We start from the raw sequence: 26,630 nt of genomic DNA on the forward strand, positions 1-26,630 counted from the left end.
CACGTTTAATTTCAATGAGATATTATTTTTTTAATACTGAGAGAAGGGAGCATTTTTATCGCTACATGTTATTCAACCCCTATTAATTTGGCACTCTAACCCTTCAGGATTTTTTTTAGATTTCTATCTTGTATGTAATATAATTATTAAAGAGATGGTCCAGGCTGGATATATTTATATCTCAATAAATATAGTAAAATTCACAAAGCAAAATGCTGAAAATTTGATCAAAATTGGATGACAAATAACGAAGTTATCAAATTTTAAAGATTTGCATTATTCCAGTGAAACAGTTCTAGGCACGTCTCATAAATATTCATTAGGTGGGCTGATGATGTCATATCCCCACTTGTTCTTTTGTATTTTATTATATGAAATTGGGTTTATTAAAAAATGTTCTACCAAGAAATGAAACAATTGGATTGACACTGATTAAGAGCATGAGCTATTTATTGCCGCAAGTTATTCCATCATAATGAATACACATCCTTTACACATGTATGAATATTCATGACGATGTGCATATAAATGTTTTCACAAAATATTTATTAACTTTATAATTCAATTACTTCGTTATTTGTTACTAGTATCATAGGCGGATCCAGCTTTTGGCGAAAGGGGGGGGGGCGCACTGCCGAGCGGCGCACATATTTTTGCACTTCACCGGCGCCATAAAAGAAAATGTTGAAAAAGGGGTAAAGTCTGACCCTGTCAAATGCTCTTTTCAAGATGTAGGATTTCCAGTCATGCCATTTTGCATGACCACACGCAGATAATATTTCCAGGGGGGGGGGGGGGGCAAGACTCGAACTTATTTAAAATAAAAAAAATAACGATAGAGTAAACGGACCGAGCTGCTCAATGGGGCGATTATTTTTTTTTTACAAATGTAATAAAAGTATTTGGTGCACATCTCACATTTGCACATTTTTCATAGTTTTCATGAAATGTTAAGGGGGAAAAAATGTGTTTTCACAACAGCTGATCGGGAATTTGCCCCCCCCCCCTCCCCCTTGCTGCGTACAACCATTCCCTGAAGTCCACTTAAACATATCTCATTATAACAGAAAATATACATCAATTCAAACATATAATCTTTCTATAAACATATATAGAGAGAGATTGAAAAACTTATTAAAGAAAGAAACAAGCAAAAAGCAACACAGATTATGCATGTTATGTGCGATTTCAAAATCTCGTGTACTAACCCTTTTATTGCGATGAGGCCAATACTTTTGTATATTAATTGAGATACAATTTTTTTTTTACTATATATAAATACACAGGGGCGTCGATCCTTTTTTCAGATTGGGGGGGGGGGGCAAAATCATGAATCAACTTTCCAAAGGCGCTCGATCACACAAAACAAACTCACACACAAACACGCACACACACATATGCATATATATATTTATTTATTTATATGACTCATGAGATAGAGACACATATTATCTCACCAACAAATTAATGCGAGCGCGAGCTGAAATTTTTTAGTATACTGACCTGAAAACAGGAAAAAGGTGCCTGTTAAGGACTGATTGTATAGTAGCTCATGAGGAGGATACATATCTCACTACCCAGATAATGCGAGTGCCGAGGGCGAGCTGAAATTTCTTTATATTCTGACCAGAAAGCTTGATATTCTAAGCATTTTTGGTAATGATTAAGATGGGTATCTAAAAAAACAATAGATGCGAGCGCGAAGCGCGAGCTTAAAATTTTGATATTTCGATCTGAAAAAAATGACAGTTTAATGGAAGTTTTTAATAAAGAACAGGATTATATCCAACAAAAGATTATTGCAAATCGAAGCGGGAGTTCTTTTGAGGTTTAGAACTGAAAACGGGACATTCTATTCACCTATTTAATCATGAAAAGTATGGGGTTTTGCTACAGAAATGATGCGAGCGCAAAGCGCGAGCTGAACATTTTTATATTCCAATCTGAAAAGCGGACAATTTGAGCATGATTTTAAATAAAGAACGAGTTGTGTAGCTCAATCTCGCTTGCTGATTTCTGTGTAACATTACCATCTTATTTTATTTTTGCACATGCGGAATCATTGGGGGGGGGGGGGCAAAACGATATGTTTGCCCCCCCGCAATATTTTCATTGGTGGGGCGATCGCCCCCCCCCCCCAGGATCGACGCCTCTGTATATACAATGATACTACATCATGAATCATTTGGAATACATCACCAACCCAGGTTTATATATTATCATTCAATTTTCATGTACATGATGTATAGGCCTATATACAGATTTGGTATTTATATTGTGATGCTTTTCACTAAATATAATGCAATTTGTAATGATGAGTAATTTTTATCTAATTACTTTGATGAAACTGGATATAATGCTTATGACCTGAATTCAGAAAGAGATCCTTCAAGACAGAGCTTTGGAAATAGTTCTCCAGTTTTACAGGTATCGTTATATTTGTTTAACTTCTTCCTGAGTGATCAGATGAATAATATTTAACTTAATGGAAGATGAAAATAAATCAAATTTTGTGGCGTAAACATTTAAACGTTAAAACAAAGGTATTGACAAACTGTATTTATACATTGAAAATGATATTTAGTGGTTTAAGGTCTAACGAATATACATCTGTTTGCGTAATTATGCACTCCCGGTATTAGCAACGGGTTTTAGCAAAGTTTTGGACTGAAAATATCGAATCATCTTCATAAAACACAATAGTCATGATAGTAGCTGTCTTACACTAAAGGCTTTATAGAGGTGGCACAATGTGGAATGTGTAAAGAAAAAAAGTGACTGACCTTTTTTTATTAAAGCATTCGAAAATAAGATCAAAATTAAAGGATTTGCTCTACACTTTTGTATGATTCTGGGATTTTTTAAATAACAAATTAAAGATTTCATGAGATCTGTGGGCAACTGCCCCGCCCCAGTCCACTTTGTAAGGGCATGCGATAAGCTTTGTTATTCGTTATGACCATTCAACAATAAAATGTATAACCAGGTGCCGCTGATCATTCTTGACCGGCGCCGATCTAGATTTGGTTGGCAATAGGCCCTTCTTCATTATTCTACCGGCGCCGATTTTTAACCAGGTGGTGCTTATTATTCTTGTCCGGCGCCGATTTAGATTTAGGTGGAGCTGATTATTCTTGATCGGCGCCGGTTAAGACTCAGGCAGCGCCGATTTACAACCAGATGGCGCTGATTATTCTTGACCAGCCCCGATTTAGATATAGGTGGCGCTGATTATCCTTGATCGGCGCCGGTTAAGAACTCAGGCAGCGCCGATATTTCTTTACCGGCGCCGATTTATAACCAGATGGCGCCGATTATTCTTGTCCGGTGCCGATTTAGGTGGCGCTGATTATCTTGGCGCCGGTTAAGACTCTGGCAGTGCCGATTTTTCTTGACTGGCGCCGATTTATAACCAAATGGCGCTGATTATTCTTGTCCGGCGCCGATTTAGATTTAGGTGGCGCTGATTATTCTTGATCGGCGCCGGTTAAGACTCAGGCAGCGCCGATTTACAACCAGATGGCGCTGATTATTCTTGACCAGCCCCGATTTAGATATAGGTGGCGCTGATTATCCTTGATCGGCGCCGGTTAAGAACTCAGGCAGCGCCGATATTTCTTTACCGGCGCCGATTTATAACCAGATGGCGCCGATTATTCTTGTCCGATGCCGATTTAGGTGGCGCTGATTATCTTGGCGCCGATTAAGACTCTGGCAGTGCCGATTTTTCTTGACTGGCGCCGATTTAACCAAATGGCGCTGATTATTCTTGTCCGGCGCCGATTTAGATTTAGGTGGCGCTGATTATTCTTGATTGGCGCCAGTTATATGCAGGCATGCAGCGCACTGCTGATTATTTTCAACCGGCGAAGTTGTTCGAAAAAGGGTAGTTAAAAGAAAAGATAAGGAAGATGATATGATTGTACTATGCTGGGGGATAGTCTTTCCTTTACTGTTGCTTATATTATATCAGTGTATAATTTTTTTAAGCGGCGCCTTTTCTTTCCTTTATTTATTTTTTTTTCAAGCGGCGCCTTTTCTTTCTTTTACTTTTTTTTTTGAGCGGCGTCTTCGGCGCCGCTCAAATATTAGGGGTTACCCCCCCCCCTGGAACCGCCACTGAGTATCCGATTTTGATAAAATTTTCAGCATTTTGCTCTGTAAATTTTACTCTCATATAAATATTTTCAGCCTAGACCATTTCTTTACTAATGGGAAGTCAAGTCTTTCTTTCCTTCCTTTTTCTTTCTTTCTTTCTTTCCTTCCTTCCTTCCTTCCTTATTCTTTCTTTCTTTCTTCATTCCTTTCTTTCTTCCTTCCTTTCTCTCTCTCTCTCTTTCTTTCTTTCTTTCTTTTAATTATTAATATGGTCATCTTTTTTTTTCTTCATTTGTTTGAATTACCTTGAATTGTAAATTTTACTCTCATATAAATATTTTCAGCCGAGACAATTTCTTTAAATGGGAAGTCAAGTCTTTCTTTCCTTCTTTTTTTTTTCTTTCTTTCTTCTTTCTTTCTTCCTTCCTTTCTTTCTTTCTTTCAATTATTAATATGTTCATCTTTTTTTTTCATTTGTTTGAATTACCTTGCTCTGTAAATTTTACTCTGATGTAAATATTTTCAGCCTAGACCATTTCTTTAAATGGGAAGTCAAGTCTTTCCTTCCTTCCTTTCTTTCTTTCCCCCTCCCTTCCATCCTTCCTTTCTTTCTTTCAATTATTAATATGTTCATCTTTTTTTTCTTCATTTGTTTGAATTACCTTGCTCTGTAAATTTTACTCTCATATAAATATTTTCAGCCTAGACCATTTCTTTAAATGGGAAGTCAAGTCTTTCTTTCCTTCCTTCCTTCCTTCCTTCCTTTCTTTCTTTTTCTTTCTTTCTTTCTTTCAATTATTAATATGTTCATCTTTTTTTTCTTCATTTGTTTGAATTACCTTGAATTGTAAATTTTACTCTCATATAAATATTTTCAGCCGAGACCATTTCTTTAAATGGGAAGTCAAGTCTTTCTTTCCTTCCTTTTTTTTTCTTTCTTTCTTCCTTCCTTTCTTTCTTTCTTTCTTCCTTCCTTCCTTCCTTTCTCTCTCTCTTTTTCTTTCTTTCTTTCAATTATTAATATGTTCGTCTTTTTTTTCTTCATTTGTTTGAATTACCTTGAATTGTAAATTTTACTCTCATATAAATATTTTCAGCCGAGACCATTTCTTTAAATGGGAAGTCAAGTCTTTCTTTCCTTCCTTTTTTTTTCTTTCTTTCTTCCTTCCTTTCTTTCTTTCTTTCTTTCAATTATTAATATGTTCATCTTTTTTTTTCATTTGTTTGAATTACCTTGCTTTGTAAATTTTACTCTCATATAAATATTTTCAGCATAGACCATTTCTTTAAATGAGAAGTCAAGTCTTTCCTTCCTTTCTTTCTGTCTTTCCCCCTCCCTTCCATCCTTCCTTTCAATTATTAATATGTTCATCTTTTTTTTTCATTTATTTGAATTACCTTGCTCTGTAAATTTTACTCTCATATAAATATTTTCAGCCTAGACCATTTCTTTAAATGGGAAGTCAAGTCTTTCTTTCATTCCCTTTTCTTTCTTTCTTTCCTTCCTTCCTTATTCTTTCTTTCTTCTTCCTTCCTTCTTTTCTCTCTCTTTCTTTCAATTATTAATATGTTCATCCTTTTTTCCTTCATTTGTTTGAATTACCTTTCTCTGTAAATTTTACTCTCATATAAATATTTTCAGCCTAGACCATTTCTTTAAATGGGAAGTCAAGTCTTTCTTTCTTTCCTTCCTTTTTTTTCTTTCTTCCTTTCTTTCCCCCTCCCTTCCATCCTTCCTTTCTTTTTTTCTGCCTTCCTTCCTTCCTCTCTCTTCCCCTCCCTCCCTCTCGTTCTTTCTTCCTTTCTCTTTCTTTCTTTCAATTATTAATATGTTCATCTTTTTTTTTCTTCATTTGTTTGAATTATCTTGCTCTGTAAATTTTACTGTCATATAAATATTTTCAGCCTAGACCATTTCTTTAAATGGGAAGTCAAGTCTTCCTTCCTTTCTCTCTCCCTCCCTTCCATCCTTCCTTTCTGCCTTCCTTCTTTCCTTCCTTCCCCCTCTCTCTCTCCCTCCCTCCCCCTCTCCCTCTTTCTTCCTTTCTCTTTCTTTCAATTATTAATATGTTCATCTGTTTTTTATTCATTTGTTTGAATTAACTTGCTCTTTTAATTTTACTCTCATAAAAATATTTTCAGCCTAGACCATTTCTTTAAATGGGAAGTCAAGTCTTTTTTTCCTTCCTTTTTCTTTCTTCTTTTCAATTGTTAATATGTTCATCTTTTTTTCTTCATTTGTTTGAATTAACTTGATGTCGGGGTAAACTGCCCTTAGATTGTTATTCTTACACAAGTATATTTTGTAGTATGACAGTTTGTTACCATTAGGCTGCAGAGCATTATAAGAGGTTCACACGAAGGCCTTTGATCCAAAGGAAAATATATTCATCAATGTTACTTTACAGAAAAAAACCCTCATTCAATTTAATTACAATTGCTATCTAGGTAGGTGTTTAACAAAACAGTCTGTAAATTATGAGCGATTTTACAAACAAGTGGTGATCCTTTCTTATGTGCTTAGTCAACAACAATGAAAATTTGGTGTGTATCATTTACCACAAGCAAGGATCAACAGTTCTTAAAGTTGCTCGTAGCTTACAAATAACTTTATGAAACCCCCACAGGGATCTTCAGGAAGTACATTTTCACATGGTTGCTATCAAAATTGAAGTTGAAATGTGTACTATAGACAGATCGTGACCTGATTTCCAGACTCAGATTTTCATAAAAAATGAATGCCCTTCAGGAGAGCGTTTCATGAAAGGACTCGTCAGACATTTTATCCAACAAGGTCCTTTTTTTTATCCGACAGTGCTTCTAAGTCAATCAGAGTCGAGGAAAGTTGTCAGATCTGACAACTTGTCGGAAGAAAATGTTGATGAAACGCTCCCCAGGTTTCAACAAGAAAAATCAAACAACATAATAAGAACTCAGAGAAAAGGTGTGAGTTTTGAATGAACCGTTTATTGTTTATTCCAGTCATTAACTGTACATCACTGCAAGGAGCTACAAAAACTGGGGCAACTTCCAATAGATACTAATTATCATCTTAACATTCCATAGTGTTGAAATGGATTCATGTCATTAGTCACAATTTTCTTTTTCAAAACTTCGGCTCACGTTCCCATCGAGTAATAAAGAAGAAAAGAAACAGGTCCTATTTTCCAACACTACACACCGACACTATCATATATATAGAAACCCATCATATTTTTGAGTAGTAAAAAAAACCAACAAACATAATAAAAGCAGTTTTCTAGACTGCTACAACCGACATGACAGCAGCACGTCCATGTCCACTCTTTGTTCTCTCACAAAGAGTATTTAGTACGTTTTCAAAACGATTTTTTGCCAGTAGCATCAACACAAATATGTTCATTCAAATTCAAAGAAGAGAGATACATATATAATTCAAATACATACACCTTTCTTGGAAAAAAAGAAAAGAAAAGCATCATACACTGAATGATAATTCCACATATCACTATGCTCATCAAACTGGTTAATGTGATTATAAATGTTTATATTTTCCTAATATTCTACTTACTTACTTGAAAATGCATAGGAATGCAACACATCAGTGATCTTATACATGAATAGATAAAATTGCACCCTATAATAAGATAAAATTCTCTACTGCCGAGAGTCATTCAGATCTTGGCTTCACTGTCTTTGTCAGGTGCAATTACGACCAAGACATGCTAACAGGACCAATCGCCTTAAATGATCATGGCCTGTATACATTATTGTAACTAGTTAACAGTAATAACAATTAAAAAAGGGAAATATGTTAACATTTAAATTTTATCTATCTTAAAATTTTTGCATTGCCAAAGAGATTCTAAATGAACACCCTCTTGCGGTATTTACAGTGCATAACTTGACTCAATATATGATCACAGGAATATTGATTACTTTTTTATATCCAAGAAAATTCAAATATATATAAACAAAAGAGTGCTAACCTGATATCTTGAGAAATTCTCGATATTTAATAGATAAAATATTCAATATCCTCAAACACTTAGCTACCTGATAAAAGAAAATAAAATATCCACTTACATATTAGTATCCAAGTAGACCCCTACGTATTTGCATAAATTGATATTCAACTGTAAGGGTGCCATTATTGTTGAGAGTTATGTACATTACCAGTGAACGAACCAAAAAAAACCTTTCGCCACTTGAAATGAACATTTGCCACAACGTAACACACATATATCAAGAATTAAATACCACCAATTTTCAACCTTAACTGGAAGTATGCATCTTTTCAATAATATACCTAGCTTATGGTACAATATTATCAATTGATAATTTATGCTGTTTCCCAATATACCCAATTCATTCCCTTACCTTCGGGATACAATACAGAATACATGTACATAAAAAGTCTGACATGTCTGATAGAATTTGCCTACCACGTACAAACATTCCAAAACAAAAATACACACAAGAACCAATACAGCAGCAAAATACATCATTCTGAGATACTCACAAAGTTTGGTTGTCATGGCATGTTTTCTCTGTCCTCAAAAATTACCTTTCAAAGAAAGGTAAAATCAACAAATCCATGAACAATCTACACATGACAACAAAAGTAAATGATTGCGCAAATTTATGCAAAATCAAATTTGCAACTTAAGTAGTTTTAGATTTATTGACAATAAATTGAATCACTGAATTTAACCACGTCAGAAAAAAATAATCAATAAAAGCATTACAAAACATAACTCTCATCTCTTTCTTTTTTTCCTTAAATATATATATATAAAATGGTCAGCACTTCGGTGAGATCATGCACAGAATACAAGCCATCTCTAACGATGAGAACAAATGAAAAATAAGCGAGAAAATAAAGACAAGGTTTTGAGAAATCAACCAAAGCTGAAGAGGTTATCTGCAGCTCCTTTCAATGATCATCGTAATGAAAGAATAAATGGTTTGCATCTTTTCAAATCTCACTTTAGGAACATTGAGACAAAGAAATGGGATGTGAGCAAGAAATAAGAGAGAAAAATTGTAATGGAATATAGATCAGCAGAGTAAAACTAGAAAGATGAGGCGGCTCTTTCATAAAATTTTCCTCATTTCTGTGTATAGTAACATTAAGATATTACAGGACTGATTATTCATTTCCATTACTGGTAAGAGTCATTGGAGTGGAAGTTTCTACCCCATTCTGATCCCATATTGGTGTTATAGCTGCATATCTCATAAATATGGAATTGCAAATACCTTTGGGTTAATATTATTTAAAAAAAGGCAAACATAAATTTAAAAAAGGAGCATGTCTGCACAATGGTTCCTATTTCATATAACAAAATAATTGTGTGTGTGTATATATAAGGGTGGGGGTATTGTATATATCTTTATGAATACCAATACTGAATTTAGATGAGAATTAATATTAGAAAGAGATGTCTAAATGAAAGAGAAGGACAGTCCTTTAGCTTTGATTCAAAACATAATGGAAAATGTGCATACCTTTCCTAAAACTGTTTATACACTATAATAATCAGAAATAATACACATTCATAAGCTCAGTAAATAAATTAACTACCATGTGCTGTTCTTCTCCTAGTAAGAAATGAAATGAACACACAGCTTATGCTTTAAAAATGTCTCTATTTCTTCTTCCACATATTATAATATCACACACTCAAAACTTATGGTATGACATTAAACTTGTGTATCTCAACAGTACTATTCAAGCCACATTTATCAAGCAAAATCATTATTCAAAACAGACCAACATGAGATTGTATTATTTCCAAATGAGTGTATGAAATTAAATTGAATTATGATATTCACCAATGCAGATACAGATCACTTCTCCAAGTGGCACCCCTCATTTCCTGGTCAAACAATTTATACAATTTTGAAGAATAAAAATATTAAGAAAAAAAATGGCTCATATATGCCAGCAATAAGTAAAACAAGTGGAATGCCTCTGGCCGTCTCACCTGCATCACGCGATTCAATATAGCAGCAGTGCTGATTTTGAAAACTACTATAACTCGCACAAGATGTTCAGTGATACTTGGTTACTCTTATTTCCACGTTTTATGAACTAGACCAATACACTTATAGAGATATGATGGCAATTCAACAAATACCCCCAACGTGGCCAAAGTTCTTTGACCTTACATGACCTTTGACCTTGATCATGTGACCTGAAACTCGCACAGGATGTTCAGTGATACTTGATTACTATTATGTCTAAGTTTTATGAACTAGACCAACACACTTTCAAATTTATGGCTGTAATTCAACAAATACCCCAATTTGGCCAAAGTTCATTGACCCTAAATGACCTTTGACCTTGATCATGTGACCTGAAACTTGCACAGGATGTTCAGTAATACTTGATTACTATTATGTCCAAGTTTCATGAATCAGATCCATAAACTTTCAAAGTTATGATGGTAATTCAACAGATACCCCCAATTTGGCCAAAGTTCATTGACCCTAAATGACCTTTGACCTTGGTCATGTGACGTGAAACTCATGCAGGATGTTCAGTGATACTTGATTAACCTTATGTATAAGTTTCATGAACTAGGTCCATATATTTTCTAAGTTATGATGACATTTCAAAAACTTAACCTTAGGTTAAGATTTTGATGTTGATTCCCCCAACATGGTCTAAGTTCATTGACCCTAAATGACCTTTGACCTTGGTCATGTGACATGAAACTCAGGCAGGATGTTCAGTAATACTTGATTAACCTTATGGCCAAGTTTCATGAACTAGGTCCATATACTTTCTAAGTTATGCTGTCATTTCAAAAACTTAACCTCAGGTTAAGATTTGGTGTTGACGCCGCCGCCGCCGTCGCCGCCGCCGTCGCCGTCGCCGCCGCCGCCGCCGCCGCCGTCGGAAAAGCGGCGCCTATAGTCTCACTCTGCTATGCAGGTGAGACAAAAATCAATCAGGATATTATTCACAATCGATCAATTCTGATGAAAAAAAAAACATGTTTTTTTTTTTTACTTCTGAGAACGAAATTTCATATTTTGTAGATATCTCATAGATGTTCTCGCTTCATTGCAGGAACATATTTAAAAAAAGTAGCCATGATTTATAGTGTAAAGTTTATGATCTCCTTATTTAGCTGAAACTTTATGATGCATCAATCCCAACTGTATATGCCATCTCTTGGTTTCCCAGCTTCATTTACATACACAAAAATTCTTGGAATACATATAAATATATTTACACATTTCTTTGTAACATTATTATCAAGAGTATAGAACAATTTAAGTATAAATCATATATTATTACTGTCAGTCAACAAACACATGTCAGCTTCAAATCTCACACATGTCATTATTTTTAATGAATGTATATTTCAAACAATTTTGTATACATAATTTTAAGGGGTGCATATTTGTACAGATAGCAAAGGAGTCAATAAAAGAAGGAAAGGACCCAAGTGAATATTTTTCAATCCAATTAGAAATGAGAAAAAAAATTCCTCAAGACATATTTGCTGGTTGTGTTTTGGTTCCATGGATATGAAGAAGGGCAAATACCACAAAATTGAGTTGAACTTTAATTCCACATTAATTGTTCTTGTGTTTAACACTCTGAGTGCAAAGACATGGAGAACACGAATACTCCAATACCCTCTTAAGATGTCACAAACAGTCTCACAGGCTGGCATCAGGACTCGTAACACAGGGCCATATCAGGGTAAATTGGAGCTTTGATGTACACAACACCAATAAGAGGGAGTGTTTAATACCGACTTCCGCATGTGTCTTGCAGGCAGGGTTACTTGCCCCATATACAACGTAATAGAAATATTAACACATGTGAGTCAACATCTGCCATGGAACATACCACTATCTGGACAGAGGTATTGAGTTATTCACATCTTATTTTCATATCAGAGGTAACATTTTTTCTTAATTTCAAAAGATTGGCTATCTACAAGCTTGTGCTTTTATGCAAAAAGGTGAGCTTACGCGTACTCCTGCGTATGTAGTGAAGGAGTGCTTGGTAAAAATCAGAACGAGTATAAAAACATTGAATTTACATTGCATTCAACAGAATCTTCATTGTTCTTTCATGTATATACAAATCTACCAAGTATCAAAGGTCATCCATTCACTGTCATATGGAAATAAGCATGAAATAAAAGAAGAAGCAACAAATACTGTCTTTTCTTCAAATAACCAATGACATAAGACAGTATAGAAAACAATCTTACACTAAGTCTTTCATACATGCTATTTGATTCTATGTATACTTGGCTCTCATCCAAGACTGAAGTCTCTAATTTTCTCAACAACACTACAAGAAAAAAAATGAAACTGATAATCAAAGAAAAAATGTCTAAATAGGGAATGATCACACATAAGAACTATTACTTAAAAAGATTATCATGAAAGACAACATATTAGATTCATGTTTCAACTGTGTTCCTTCAATGTTTTGTAATACACCAAGTACATGACAAATACAAGACTCTACTTTAATGCACGTTGATGCTACTGCACGACATCTAGAGCTTTCACACTTGTGATATTTTTTTTATTCTTTTGTTAATTCTTGCTAAGGAGGCAGTATATATGTACACACTATATACACAGATACACACCATGGCAATATCCAGAATGAAAAGAGACTGTTCAAGTAATTCTTACACACACCCCTTGGAGTTCGTTTTCTTTTGAATCAGGTTATAAATAGTAAGAATAACATCAAACTCACTTCTTACTGAGTGACTCATATGCTACTGTTTTTATATAAGATTCAAGTATATATAGTCATGTTTATTATAAACTAACACATTTACACTATTGACCTGATAGATGCTTCCACTTTTATATCAAAATGTTTATGTACTGACATGAACATACACGGCAACTAGGGTTGCGTCATATACCTCCATCATTGACCATGCCCACTCCTAGACACCGGGTGATTTCAAGTTCAGTGCTCATGTTGAATGCATTATCAACCAGCCTTCCCTAGCTCCAACACTTAATGTAAGTTTACAATATGATCCATGTCACGTTATTTATAGCTCAACACCTTACCTAGTGAGATGTGACCCAAGACTAGCTTCATTCAAAGTTTAGTGTTGTGCTGATACAAAGATTGGCCAAACACCAACACCAAAAGGTCAACACTGAACTTGAAGTCACCCATTCATCCAATAGTGTACTGCCCTACTCTAATCTCTGGTTCACAAACACTCGCTATCAAGTCATCAAAGCAAAGTTGATGAACAGAGGAAAAGATACTAGAAAACCTGCTACCATAGTGCACACTGAATGTTGGATATATAATTTTACAGGAAACAGTGTATCTCCACCACCACCACCACCACCAACGGCACACTGGACAAGTCATCAGCAAGATGTCATGAGTTGTCTACCTTTGCCATCCTGACTTATTGTACTAAATCTCCGTGGTCCACTAAACCTTTGCATTATTGTCCCTTGCTAGTGCGACTGCACTAGATGACGCTCAACCTTGTGCAGGTTTGCATCACACTTCCGATGCTGTGTCTCATTTTCACAAGCTGCTCATCCTGTGTAATTCCACCTTGACAGCACGGCTAGCTCCCTGTGGAGGAGGAAGATGCATAGGGGAAATCAATCAGATGATGATCATTGCAAAGAGATCATGACCTGTTCCTCAACAAGTTGCGAAACAAAATAGAAATATTCATGTTTTGCCCCCAAAATGAAGCCATCGTTTCTTTACAAAAAATTGCCCTTACTTGACGAGAAATGCATTATGGCTTGATTTATTATTTGTCAATGGGCATCAGGGCCCCGTTGTACAAAGAGCTGCAATGATTCCATCAAACTCAACAATTGAAAGTCAGAGACAGAGTGGTATCTTGGCATCATTGTACCATGCACTCTCTTCTGTTTAGAAGGAGAGCATATGCCTACTAAACAAGGCTAGCCATAGCTGAGATTGAGTGGATTTATTGCAACTCATTGTAAGACAGGAACACTGATTGTAGCAAGAGCTTTCTTTGTGAGGTTCTTTGCTACTTTATCGAGGAGCAAGTCATCAGTCCACCTATCTAGTCCAGTGTATTTCAAACCAATATCTGACATGGTTTCCGATCAGTTCTCTTCGGCCTAACCCGCTTTGTTTGTTCTTTCCCATGATTTGGAGGAGAGGGAGTGAGTCTAGGAGCATCTCTTCTATAATGTTACACACGCACAAACTAAATGGGTCAACGCACTACAATAAGTGCTTCTCAGCCAAGTATGTGTGCTTACTGGGTGATGAACAAATATATACTTTGTCTTTCATGATGCCATCAAGAACATAAAATATGATCTAGTTTCTTGCTTGCACAGGATAAACAGCCATACTACACAGACTGTGAATCTAAATGTACATAATATATAAAATATATATTTACACAACAGGCAGGAGGCCACACTCACAAACCAGAACGAGGGGGGAGTTGTCATGCATACGACTGCGTTTGCGAGAGCCACCTGTACTCCGAATCGGTCTGTGCGTGAGTAGGGCGGGGCTATCGCAACTGGACCTACCTTATAACTGGGTCTCATAGCTCGTTCCAGTACCCGTGCTGAAGGACACCATGGGGGCGGCGTCTTCATTCTGCTTCGTCGTCTCAATGTCATAGCTGTTCTCAGGGGCCATGAACTCGTGGACCGAGTTACTCAGGCTCTTGCGCTCGATACGGTGCTGGAGACCTGACTGGAAAGCGTGCACAACACGGATCTGATGGGGGAGAACAATACCAGAGGGAGAGAGGGTCACACCAATGCACAATCCAAGCACATCATCTTTCATACTGCTTAAGCTTCAAGCTCGCATTAGTAAAGGCGGGTTGGGTCTAGGTCTATTCATCTACAGGGTTTTTTTTTTTTAGCTGACTGCAGCAAGGTCACATTGACAGGTTTATTGTCGTTGCTATTACTACATCATGATCATGATCAAGAAGGGAAATTTCTTAATTTGCTTCATAAAACTGTAAGCTGAACCAATTAATTTCTTTTTTAAAGCCTGTATTTGGCTTTCATAAACTGCAATAGTTTACAAACTTCTGTTACAGATTTACCAATTGTTTGCCTAAGAACTACTCTTGGAAAAATGACTGTTAACAACTTGCTGCACAAGTCATTTCTTCAAGTAAAAAATCATCATATCACTACGCATGAAGATACACTGAAGCAATTGCAGAAAGGAAAAAATTACAGAAACACACCATCATCAAATCCAGGCAACAACAGGAGCTGAAAATCAAATCAAATTTGAATATACAATGGGACCACACGGATGCAATAGGATCACTCCAGGCAAAGGAATAGATATAATACATATAACTATATCACACTCAAATCCCATGCAATACTTAAGAACTCAAAGGAGAACAGGAAAAATAATAATTCTTTGAATTTGTACAAAGAATCACAGGAGGCATACGTGAAGGAATTGTAGGAAGGGAATTGGATTATCCCTCATCTAAAAGAAGTTATAAATTCTATGACCCATTATAGAACCTTATTTTTAAACTTTCTTGTGGTTCTGACGATTATTTTGTAAACGCTTCAGTCAGAGACATCAGTCACATTTTTTGAATACTTGGTGTTGAATAGATTTTCATCGCTTAAAAAAAAATGGATCATATAATGATGAGAAGGCCTATTGACTCATTATCAACTAGATATATCTGAAATCATATAAACGAGAAAATATCTGATTTCTAGCTCTAACATGATATAATACCACACTATGATGAATTTATTCATATAATTTGATAATTCATAAGGAGAGAACATCAAGAAAAAGTACAGTACAATATTTAAATGAAACTAGGAAAACTAGGAAAAGGGTTCAAAGAATTTTTTCATATAAATATTGTTACAATAACATAGAGGAAAAAATACCCATAAGCTTTAAGAATAAATAGAATATATATCTATATGAACTGTTTCTACTTCAACATGGATAGAGAAATATGATTTATAAGTCTTTATTTGTACAAAAGAATCGAGAATGAAATAAAATAAGATAAAACACAATAATATTTAAACTACTTTAGAACAGATCTATTCTAAATAAAATGAAATAAAAGCAAGATATGGTAATTGAAATATATCAGAATATTAGATTAAAGAAAATTGACAGTAAGACAAATGGAAAAAATTGAAGAAATTACTGAAGGCATAATCACAAAGGTTTTTAAATAACTTATATTTCAATTATACTACAAACAATATAAGCTTAACAGGATACATATTTGTAAATATTTGTATTTGATTTAATCAAGAATAAATATAATACCAAACAATACCTATCTATTTACGCAAAGTGTAACTATGACCGAGAAAAGGTTTGATTATGATCTCACAAATTTTAATATTCTCTAAAAAAAAAACTACAAATTATACTACAAACAATATAAGCTTAACAGGATACATATTTGTAAATATTTGTATTTTATTTAATCAAGAATAAATATAATACCAAACAATACCTATCTATTTACGCAAAGTGTAACTTTGACCGAGAAAAGGTTTGATTATGATCTTACAAATTTTGATATTCTCTAAAAAAAACATAACCCTAACACTGAAATAATTGCACAAAATATTGCAGGCAGGCATTAAATTAAAGACTGCCGACAGTTTTGCTTCCAGTCCAATAATGCAAATCCTACGATGGACTATATAATTATATAATCTAACAGAAGTCTATTATTTTGTTAGAAAAAACTTTTGAACATCGAATTTAACTGTTGATTAGATTTAGTGCCTTATAGTTTACATATCATAATTTTTTCAGAATTTCAGTAATTTAACATTTAAAAATTTTATATCAGAAAGAAATATATGAAAATAATATCCTTCATTTTTTATTTTCTTATTTCATGCTCTTTAAGTGATTTATACCAAAGAGAAAAAAAAAAGAAGAAAGGAAGCAAACTACCAGGGCCCAACTCTTGGGTAAATACAAAGGGAATTTTAATCGTAAACTTTTTCCAAATATATCACATTTTAGATGGCATTTCAGACAAAACAAGTCTTTCATGATATAATAATGAGTTCCTTTAACATTGATTTCAAATTTGAAAACATATTTTTAGTTTTACCAAATTTAAAAAAAAAAAAAAATTACAAAGATCATATTTCAGCTAGAGCTATTGAGAATCTGATTTACCACCCAAGAGAATGTTCCAGTCATAACCTAACAAACAGTTTTATAAATTAGGCCATTGGCAACTTTCAATTTTATTTTAGTGATTTTTTAAAGGATTTATTTTACAACAGGACCGTGTAATAAAAACCCAGAGAGGTACACCATTTCCAAATTAACATATAATTATTTAATTTTGGGGTTCATTACCTCCAATGAATACACAAGTATCTCACAATGAAGTAATCCAGATTTGCACCATGACTTCTGTGACACATTTATTTGGCAAAGTGTTGTTATGCTAAAACATCAGCTGCCATTTGCCTAACCACATTCCTGGTTGATGACCAAATTATTGTCATCTCTAATCTACTATGAATTGCCACTGAGCTGTACATAGTGGTTCATTATTATGTCACCACGTGTTGCAGAGCACCTTAGAAGTGCATAAGGATTGTAAAACCAAGGTTATGCTCTGTTCTCTCCGATATACTTGAAACTAGGGCTATGTTATCTGAAATAGTAAATTATCTTTTCAAAATCTAAAGCAATAATGCAAGCATGATTTGAGATAAGAGGAGAACACAACAATTACAAATTCGGTGTCACAGAGGCATTGTTACTATGGTAACTGTCCGATAAAACAGGAGATTAAACATCCAATGAGTCCTTCATGAAACGCTCCCCATGCCTAAAACTGCCTATTGCCATGCCGAGTTCTGTTAATGAAATAGTTTTTAAGAAGGCATTAATTTTATCTTTAGGCTAAACCAACAATGTCCCTGAATGTAAAAAGCAACATTAACCCAAATACTTAAAAAAAAAAACCAAGAGGAGCAGATAGGTGAAAGTTTGAACAAAATCAGACAAAAACTAGGAATGTTATTAATTTCATAAAGTTGTAACAAGTTGGAATCACGAAACCCACAGTGATTTCAAGTAAGCCATATACATGTAGGTAATAACATTGGGAGAGTAGGATAGGGATAACTCATCCATTTGCTTTAATATACAATAGGACTAATATTTCACCTCTAAAATTTGACGTTGCTCAAAATTATATTCTTTTTTATATAGATAATATGCTATTTATGTTTTGTTTGGTTATTGCCCGGAATGACAAATAACAGGGCAAACAGGGAAGTATTCCCTGTTACTTGTCAGAGTCTACTTCCTCAATTGCAAATTTTGGATTTATATAGGCTACTTTTGCTACAGCTATAAAATTTCCATTTCCTTGTCAGATTTCTGCCAATCTTTCACCATTCCCTTTTTGTTATTTGTTTTCTTGCTTTCTCACAGGTCATTTCATTAACAAGGTTGGATTCCCCTCTAAGAATCTATTTGCTTAAAGTGGCTTCTACAGTAAAGATATCAAGATAGAATGAAATAAGCATGATTATACTCTGCACACAAGATCATCTATGATGAAAACCAAGCCCCTATTAAAAAATAGTAGATGATTTTCAGGCAATGTGTAAACTGCAAGTTGACAGGAATCATTCTCGATGAATTCATTGCTTCATGGACGTGCTCTTTCTACTCTCCTCCTCATCCCGTTGTCAAGGTGATACACTAAACGATTCTCATACGTGAGAGCAAAAGCACACTTTATTTGCAAGCAAGAATATACATGGGATAGAGGGAAGGGTGTAGGACTGGACAACTACTGTGCAAAAACGTAGATCACACGGAACGCCTGTCCTTACAAGTGTTTTCATGACTGTGCATTACAAAAGGTCATATGAAAACTTATAACAATGGATGGTTTCAGTACAACATGACATCTTTAAACGGAAATGTTGAGCTCTCTTTAAAGAGTGAGGTATAAAAGCAACTGAACTTCCACAATATACATAAGAACATATATGAACATTATCTACATGCTGAATAGATGGATTTAGCCTTATGATTTCATATGGAAAGGGTAATAAAGCACCTTGGTATCAAAATGAATCATAAGCATGATGAAATGAATGTCATAATATGACTTGATCAAAATAAATAAACTAAAAGAATGGAGAACTTTTTTTGAATATTAATGAAGAGAACTGTCATGTCAGAGGTAAAAGGTGTGGTATATATTCAAGACCACGGATTGAAATATTGATATCATTCAATGCCACTTGAAAATACTTGGAGGAAGATATTGTTTATGGGTGAAGGGTGAAAGGGGTACGGCAGGCAAGAAAAAAAAACAGGCAAGGCTGCATGAACCGATCCCTTGCCCTCATCACAAGACTATAGGTCACAACAAGAGAGGCACAATTCAAATTGGTAGAAGAGACTGGTGATGAGACTACTCACAGCACGACTCTGGCCGATGTTAAAGAGTGGGACCGGGAGGGCAGCGTGTGAGACGTGGATATTGATTGAAAAAAAAATGGGATAAAAAGCACGAAGAAAAAGAGAAAAGTAAAAAAAAAAAGATTTACAAGAATGGCTTATAAGAAGTAAGAGTGAGTAAAAGGAAGGAAATAAGGGAAGAAAAGATGGTACCATTCTAAAATGTGGAAAAAAAGGAAACTAAAAGAGTGAAGTGAGAATGAAGACAATATGGGGGTGATAATGACATCATACTTGATTACTTCTTGATGTTGTTACAGCAGTGTAACAAGCATGTTGATATATGAAAATAGATCTTGAAGATCAAAAGGAATTGCTTAAAATGGTAATGTTATTTGGTTTTCTTGCTCAGATGAATAAAATAAAACTGCTTCTCACATTTCATTAAAAAGAGTGAACAGATATTTTTAAACCTAAGTGATAAAATGTCTTGTTTCAAATCATCATATATACATAAATACATAGATAATATCTTATGAGCAAAACATCAATTGTGATAGTGATACTGCTTAAGCTTGTGAACAATAAAAGCAAACTTTTTGTTAAATCAAGTTGATAAATTGTGATAAAAATAACCAGTTCAAATAATTTAAAATTGAACTGATCAAAAGTACAAGCACGACACCAATAAAAAGATTTAAAAATTATCCCAGCATCTATACACTTATAGACTTGTAAAAACAATAAACCTCATACACATATGTATTCATATCATGAAATAAAAACAAAAGTGAGGTTAAGAAATATATATCTGCAATATCTTTCATCAAAATGAAATAATTAGCATCTAGGCACAAATATACAATAGATGCCTAGATTACTCTAATAAATAATTAATGTATAAACATCATAAAAATACTGTTCTAGGTATAAGATACACTAATAACCTTCAGTAACCATTTCAAATAATTTGAGTTATTAAATATGCCCTTAATCCTATTCCTTTTTCTAATATCATAAAGGAAATAAACTCATAATGGGGGAAAATGAACTGCAAATTATATGTATACATAACAGGTTCTTGGGAATGAAAATGCAGCACGATCTGCAACTCAAAGAGAATTTGAAGCACAGTTTAAACTAGGATTCGGGATTAGGGGGAGTTCTCTGTAGGACCGAACTTATTTTGGTCGCTCATTTTAGGGAAAATCATTCCATTCAGCATTTCTCTAAAGACCACGGATAGGACAACGGAAGAACTCGAGGCAAGAAAGGTACATAACCAGCAACCAAACTTAAAATTGTTGCAGGTTGAAGAAAGTGAACAAAAAAAAAAAAACAGGTTTAACAAGAAGACATGGCTGCAATGAAGCATTTGAGACATGACACAAGGCACGGGGGGTTGAACAGTTCATGCTGCAAGACTGCAGGAAGGGGCGGGGCTGATCATACTCATGGCAAGGGTTGGAGGGAATACAAATATAAAAACAATTTAGAGCAATTGAAATAATCAGAAGGACAGACAAAGGAATGATACAGAGTGAAGAGGAGATGAAAATGGAAAATGAAAGAGAGGAATCATGTCAAAAATAAAAAGGTGAATTTGAAAAAAAAAATCAAATCAGTGAGACAATTTAAGTGACAACCTGTACAGAAAAAAATCATTATTGGCTTGTTCTGCTTAAGAATTTCATGTATTCAATTATCTATCTCATATTCATAATGGAAAAGAGCTAATTGACAAATGTCATGCTAATAGGCTGGAATAACTTTGATTTTCAGTAAATTAAGTTGTGTAGTTTTATTTTGAGAATCATCCCTTTTTTGAGCAAAGCCAAATTTTGGAAGACAATTTTGATGCATTCCAGAATGAGATGTGTGCAAATTAAAAGGGTTAGAATGAAGCAGTAAAGCAAGGGTGAAAAAGGAAAAATGAATAGATAGGAATAATTTGTCATGAATTAAATATATTCAAAATTACAAATAAAAACGACCTCGCATTCATGTTAGAGAAGTTCAGCATTTAGGCAAGGTAAGCTACTACGTTAATTATATTATTTTCAATTCAAAATGTTAGTCACTATTAGAGCTTGCTTGCTTACTAATCAAAGCATTCCCCTCAATTTCAAATCATTAGATTATAATAACTCAATTCAACATGATATTCAAATGTAATATAAATTTGTAAATTTGAAAAATTTGACCTTTTAAGACATGTGTTGGAGCAATACCAAAAAGGTGTATTTTTCAGGTATTTTTTTTACTGTACTTGTGGATTTTTCTTGTAAAGTTAAAGAAATTCATATGCAAAGCCTGTTGAAAAAATATAATAAGAGTGCGAATGGGGTGAGAACGATATAATGAAATGGAAACATACATGAGCAAAATGGTTGATCAATGAAAGGGATGATGGCAAATATCTAAAAGTGAATGAGTTTCAAATCTTAATGGTATGAAATATGCTTTTCTGTCTATTACTTTATGAAACATTCATATAAATTTCCAGCATATTGTTCACAAATAGTCAGTTAACACCGTAATCCAAACGGTAACCTCTTAATGATGATAGCTTAACCAAGTTTCAGCTCTCAGAGCTATCGAACGTGAGTTGCTTGAAAAGTCAGCCAAATAAATGGCCTTTATTTCAATGAACTGTGAAGGAAAGTTAAACCTGGGCCAAGTAACAAACAGCTTAGCAATTGATTGCAGGGTTGATTTTGAATTATTGATCATACACAATAACCAATGCAATCAATCGCATATATCAGCCCTAAGATCAATCACTGAGCTGTATCTTACAGGCTCCAGGTTATTGTAACCACTTGCTCAGTATCTATAAATAAATGTAATGCTGGAAGACAATATATTGAAATCACTGCTGACATGAATTCATAGAAGGCTTTCCCACTGATATTCTAATTAATTTGGTAAAATTATGTGATATGATCAATACCCGAGGTATGCATTCGGCTTTAGCTTAAGCATGTGTAAAGTGCTCGACTCTCCACCCCAAATGTTCTGTCATCAGACCTTATTCCTAAGTTCAATTTCAATTGATCAAATTTGATTAGTTTACCTTGTGGTAAAGATCTAATTTAAATCTGCTTATGAAAAAAAAAGGTGCTTATCTAATCTACAGGACCTCTTCTTCTGGCACTACCAGGACATCCTGTACATTGTCCTTGCAATGGATGTTTATGTCAATCAAGCTTCTTGCCCCCATCCATGCTCCTAGTAATGTTCTCACTGGCAAGAGCCAGTTGTTTCTTTGACTTTGCTTAAGCCATTTCCTTGTAACCCCAACCCTATCACACAACCTCATTCATCTTCCCTGCAACATTCCAATGGCAGAAGCTCATTGTGTATTCGAGTCTGATGATGCATTTGCCTCATTGTCTCCTCCCTACAACAGAATCCACCTCAACTTCCCTAAAATTGGCATCACCAGGACACAGAGATGGCTAAGCAAATTGTGTCTGAAGATGCCTTTGCCTCATTATCCGGACTCTATTTTAACCTGTATTATAGTCCTACAATCTGGCACTACCATAGAGAACAAAATATTGCAGAGGCCAGATGTGTCTATGAGACTGTTGCCATTGCCTAGTTACCTGTTGCTGAAGTCTTGTCAGCCCCCGCATCCACAGGATCTGTGCTCGTTTATGATCCACCCTGTCCGGATGGTCTTCGTCCACCGGCGTGATGGTGGGCAGCGTCTCCGGCTCACTGCTGCGACCCACCGCACAGATACGGGGTAGCTGCTTGGTGGGGATGTAGGCAATGATCTGCTGCCAGATCAATGAGGAGATACCCAAGAAGAAACACCACATCCACTCATCTAGGGACAAGCCCGTTGAGCTGAACACTATGCTACCAAACTGTATTAATATTACCTGGAGGGGGGAAATACCAGAATTGTTTTCACTTACAGTCAAAAGACAATAAGGTTGCATTTGAAAGCAATCTAAACTATTTCAATATTACATCAGGATATCCGAAAAATAATCAGTTAGTAACAGAGATTGTTGAATCTGCTCTAAACCCAGTGTTAAGAATTTCTTTGAAATGGATCACAAGCTTGGTAACTCTTCAACATACATTTGAGAACCAACCTACATGTATGAGACTAGCCCTGTGTGGTAATTCAATCAGAAAATACTATATTTCAGAAAAAAAAACCCATACCTTTGCTTGACTGAATGTAAGTACTCAGACCTATAATAAATCCATACTTAAACCCATACTTGGTCAGTAATTAAAACTATACTCAAGGGCTTAGAGCGTTACTTGGTAATTACCCACCCTATTTGCAATCAGTATATAAACCTAGACTTGGACAGTACCCAAACACATGCTCAGTTCATGTGAGGTCAAACTATTACTTACTTGAGTGATTAAGGTGCCAATGATAACTATGAGGAATATGGGATTGGTGTGGATATTATTGAAGACGTTACGCTCGCCGTGAACTTTGCGCGAGTTGATTTCATTGAAAATTTGCATTAGTACAAAGGTGTTGAAGATAATGGTAAAATGATGTGTGGGTGCTCCAGAAGGACCCTCTTGTGAACCATCATCTATATCAAATATCTGTGGACCTGGACAGGAATATCAAAGAATGGAAGTAATCCTGGTGAAAAATACTTTCAAGAGAAGGTCAAGGTGAATCCTTATCAGATTACAATTGTATATTTTGTCATAAACCTCGTTCAACTAGGCAGATCTTTAAAATATTGAAAAACAAAAACAAAAACAAATAATGCTGAAATACACTGAAATTTGCTAAAATGAATAAGCACATCTGAGCAAGTAGTATTCAAAACACTTAATAATTTTTTTTTCAATTCTTCAATTAATAGGCCTGTGTTCAGTAACAAAAAAAAAAACATATTATGCTTTCTTTCTATATAGCAAGCACAGGCTTGCAAATTTCATAAATGACCATCCCCAAGAAAAAAAAATGTCTCTATGACATGAATGAATATATTCATCATGTTCAAGCTTTTATCATTATCATAGCAGAAAAGGGCACAAATAACAGACATTACACATGTAATTATCATATAATAAACAGACCTTCACCTTTGAACTCTATAGCCCGAATTCACAAAGGTGGTTTTTAAAACCATCGGTTGAACCCATGGTTTATGCAGATTTCCTGTATAAATTACGCTTATTTACCGCGTATTTAAAAAATTATAATGCTGATGCGCTCTTTTGTCACAGTGTGCCAAATTGACACCTGTTGCCATGGTTAAGTATGATATTTTATTCATGAGTCCACTGATTGGAATTAGTGAGTCCACTCTTCAAACAGTGGACTCATGAATAAAATAGCGTACTTAACCATGGCAACAGGCGTCAATTTGGCGCACTATGACAAAAGCGCGCATCAGCATTGGACATTTTTTTATATACGTAGTAAATAAGCGTAATTTATGCAGGAAATCTGCATAAACCACGGGTTCAACCAATGATAAAAAAACCCCACCTTTTTTAATCCATGCCTATGTTTTCATTTATCTTGCTAGTTTTTAATGTTTAAAGGAAGAGAAAAATCTGTACTTTTCTTGCAACAGTCCTAGGATAAAATGATGTATATCTTCTGAACATTAATATACTGTCACATCATCATTGATAAATTAATGAACAATTGAAAATGCATATTCTCTTTGTCAAACACTCCTGACATCAGCACTGTAAGAGTTAAAATACACCTTTTGTTTCTCCCTCTCTGAACCCCCCCCCCCCCATGAATGAAAATAGGCATCTCAACTCACCTGCATATAGAATAGTAAATATTATAACAATCTGGAAGGCAGCATGACCTATAATATTCCTCATCATAATTCTAGATATAAGGGGCTTGGTACGACCATAGGGCCTGCGCTTGAGTAAGCTGTTAGTGGGCATCTCTGTGGCCAGAGCCAATGAGGCGAATGAATCCATGATGAGATTAACCCACAACATTTGAATAGCACGCAGAGGACTATCCTGTATGGGAATAGGAGAGATAGGGAGGGGACATTCAACAGAAATACATGGTAATCTATAGGCCACACCTTCAACTGTTCTGTGAACTGATTGAGGAACAAAAGATATTTCTTGTATTTTTCAAAAGTAAAAAGAACTATAAACAATCAAGTTACATACCATTTAAAGTTTAGGATGATTTAAAAAATCCAAAACTCCATTAGAAAATAATTGCAAGCCTTTAAGGTCAAAGCGCAAATTTTCTTCAAAGGGTACGATTGCTATGATGTCACTGTGATTTGAAATTGTACTTGTTTTTATACATGTAAAATAAAATATTAAAACATTAGAATGTTAAACTTCTGGGTATGTTGATAATGTATGTGCTTAAATGCTTAACTGATTAGAGAAAAGGAGTTTTTCTTCGTAAAACCCCTTCCCCTGAAACATGAATGAAACAGAATTGGCCATGCATTCATAATCTACTATAACAGTCCTGTGATGGCCTCGAAATTGAATTGTGGAGGACAGTAGCGGACCGTGACCCGGAGGAGACAAAGCATTGGAGGGGCACTGTATTGTTTGTGAACAATGCTGTGCCCCCCCAATGCTTTGTCTCCTCCGGGTCACGGTCCGCCACTGGTGGAGGAAATTAAACTGTAGCTACACACATTGAACTTCTTATGACTGTATTTCTTTATACAAATTAGCTCCACTTCACAGAAAATCATTAAAAAAACCCAAGCACTACTTACATTGATTGTGCATGCTCCAACGAACGCTACTGTAACAGCAACTAAATTGACAGTAAGTTGAAATTGGAGGAATTTGGCAATGGAGTCGTAGACATTACGCCCCCACATAACAGCCTTGACAATGCTGGTGAAGTTGTCATCTGTTAAGATGATATCAGATGCTTCCTTGGCTACATCGGTACCAGCCAAACCCTGATAAAACAGAGGAATAGGATGATATATTTCAGACACTCTATTCCCTTTACAAAAATTAGTAACACATTAAAAGAAAATTATATTCTTAGTGATGTAGATTTCTCTCAATGATTTTGGGCCAGTTTCCTCTCAAATATCTTGATGCCATGCCTGAAAAATTTAATGTCACA

The 26,630-nt window shown here is 34.9% G+C and overlaps 1 protein-coding gene across 2 annotated transcripts in view; it reads right to left on the reverse strand.

The window, feature by feature from the left end:
- Positions 1 to 9,514: 9,514 nt before the first annotated feature.
- Positions 9,515 to 26,630, reverse strand: part of LOC129255654 (plasma membrane calcium-transporting ATPase 4-like) — a 33,256-nt gene continuing 16,140 nt past the window's right edge. The window contains exons 9-14 of one of the 2 annotated variants that reach the window (XM_054893995.2): positions 26,266 to 26,457; positions 25,318 to 25,531; positions 23,924 to 24,135; positions 23,149 to 23,430; positions 14,641 to 14,833; positions 9,515 to 13,684 (exon numbers count right to left, since the gene is read on the reverse strand). In XM_054893995.2, coding sequence (XP_054749970.2) covers positions 14,642 to 14,833; positions 23,149 to 23,430; positions 23,924 to 24,135; positions 25,318 to 25,531; positions 26,266 to 26,457 — 1,092 coding nt within the window. In that variant the 3' untranslated portion in view covers positions 9,515 to 13,684; position 14,641. The remainder of the gene's footprint in view (positions 13,685 to 14,640; positions 14,834 to 23,148; positions 23,431 to 23,923; positions 24,136 to 25,317; positions 25,532 to 26,265; positions 26,458 to 26,630) is intronic. The other variant, XM_064096947.1, reaches the window with a different exon arrangement.

Source organism: Lytechinus pictus, chromosome 3 (assembly GCF_037042905.1).
Source record: "Lytechinus pictus isolate F3 Inbred chromosome 3, Lp3.0, whole genome shotgun sequence".
Classification (NCBI taxonomy): Eukaryota; Metazoa; Echinodermata; class Echinoidea; order Temnopleuroida; family Toxopneustidae; genus Lytechinus; species Lytechinus pictus.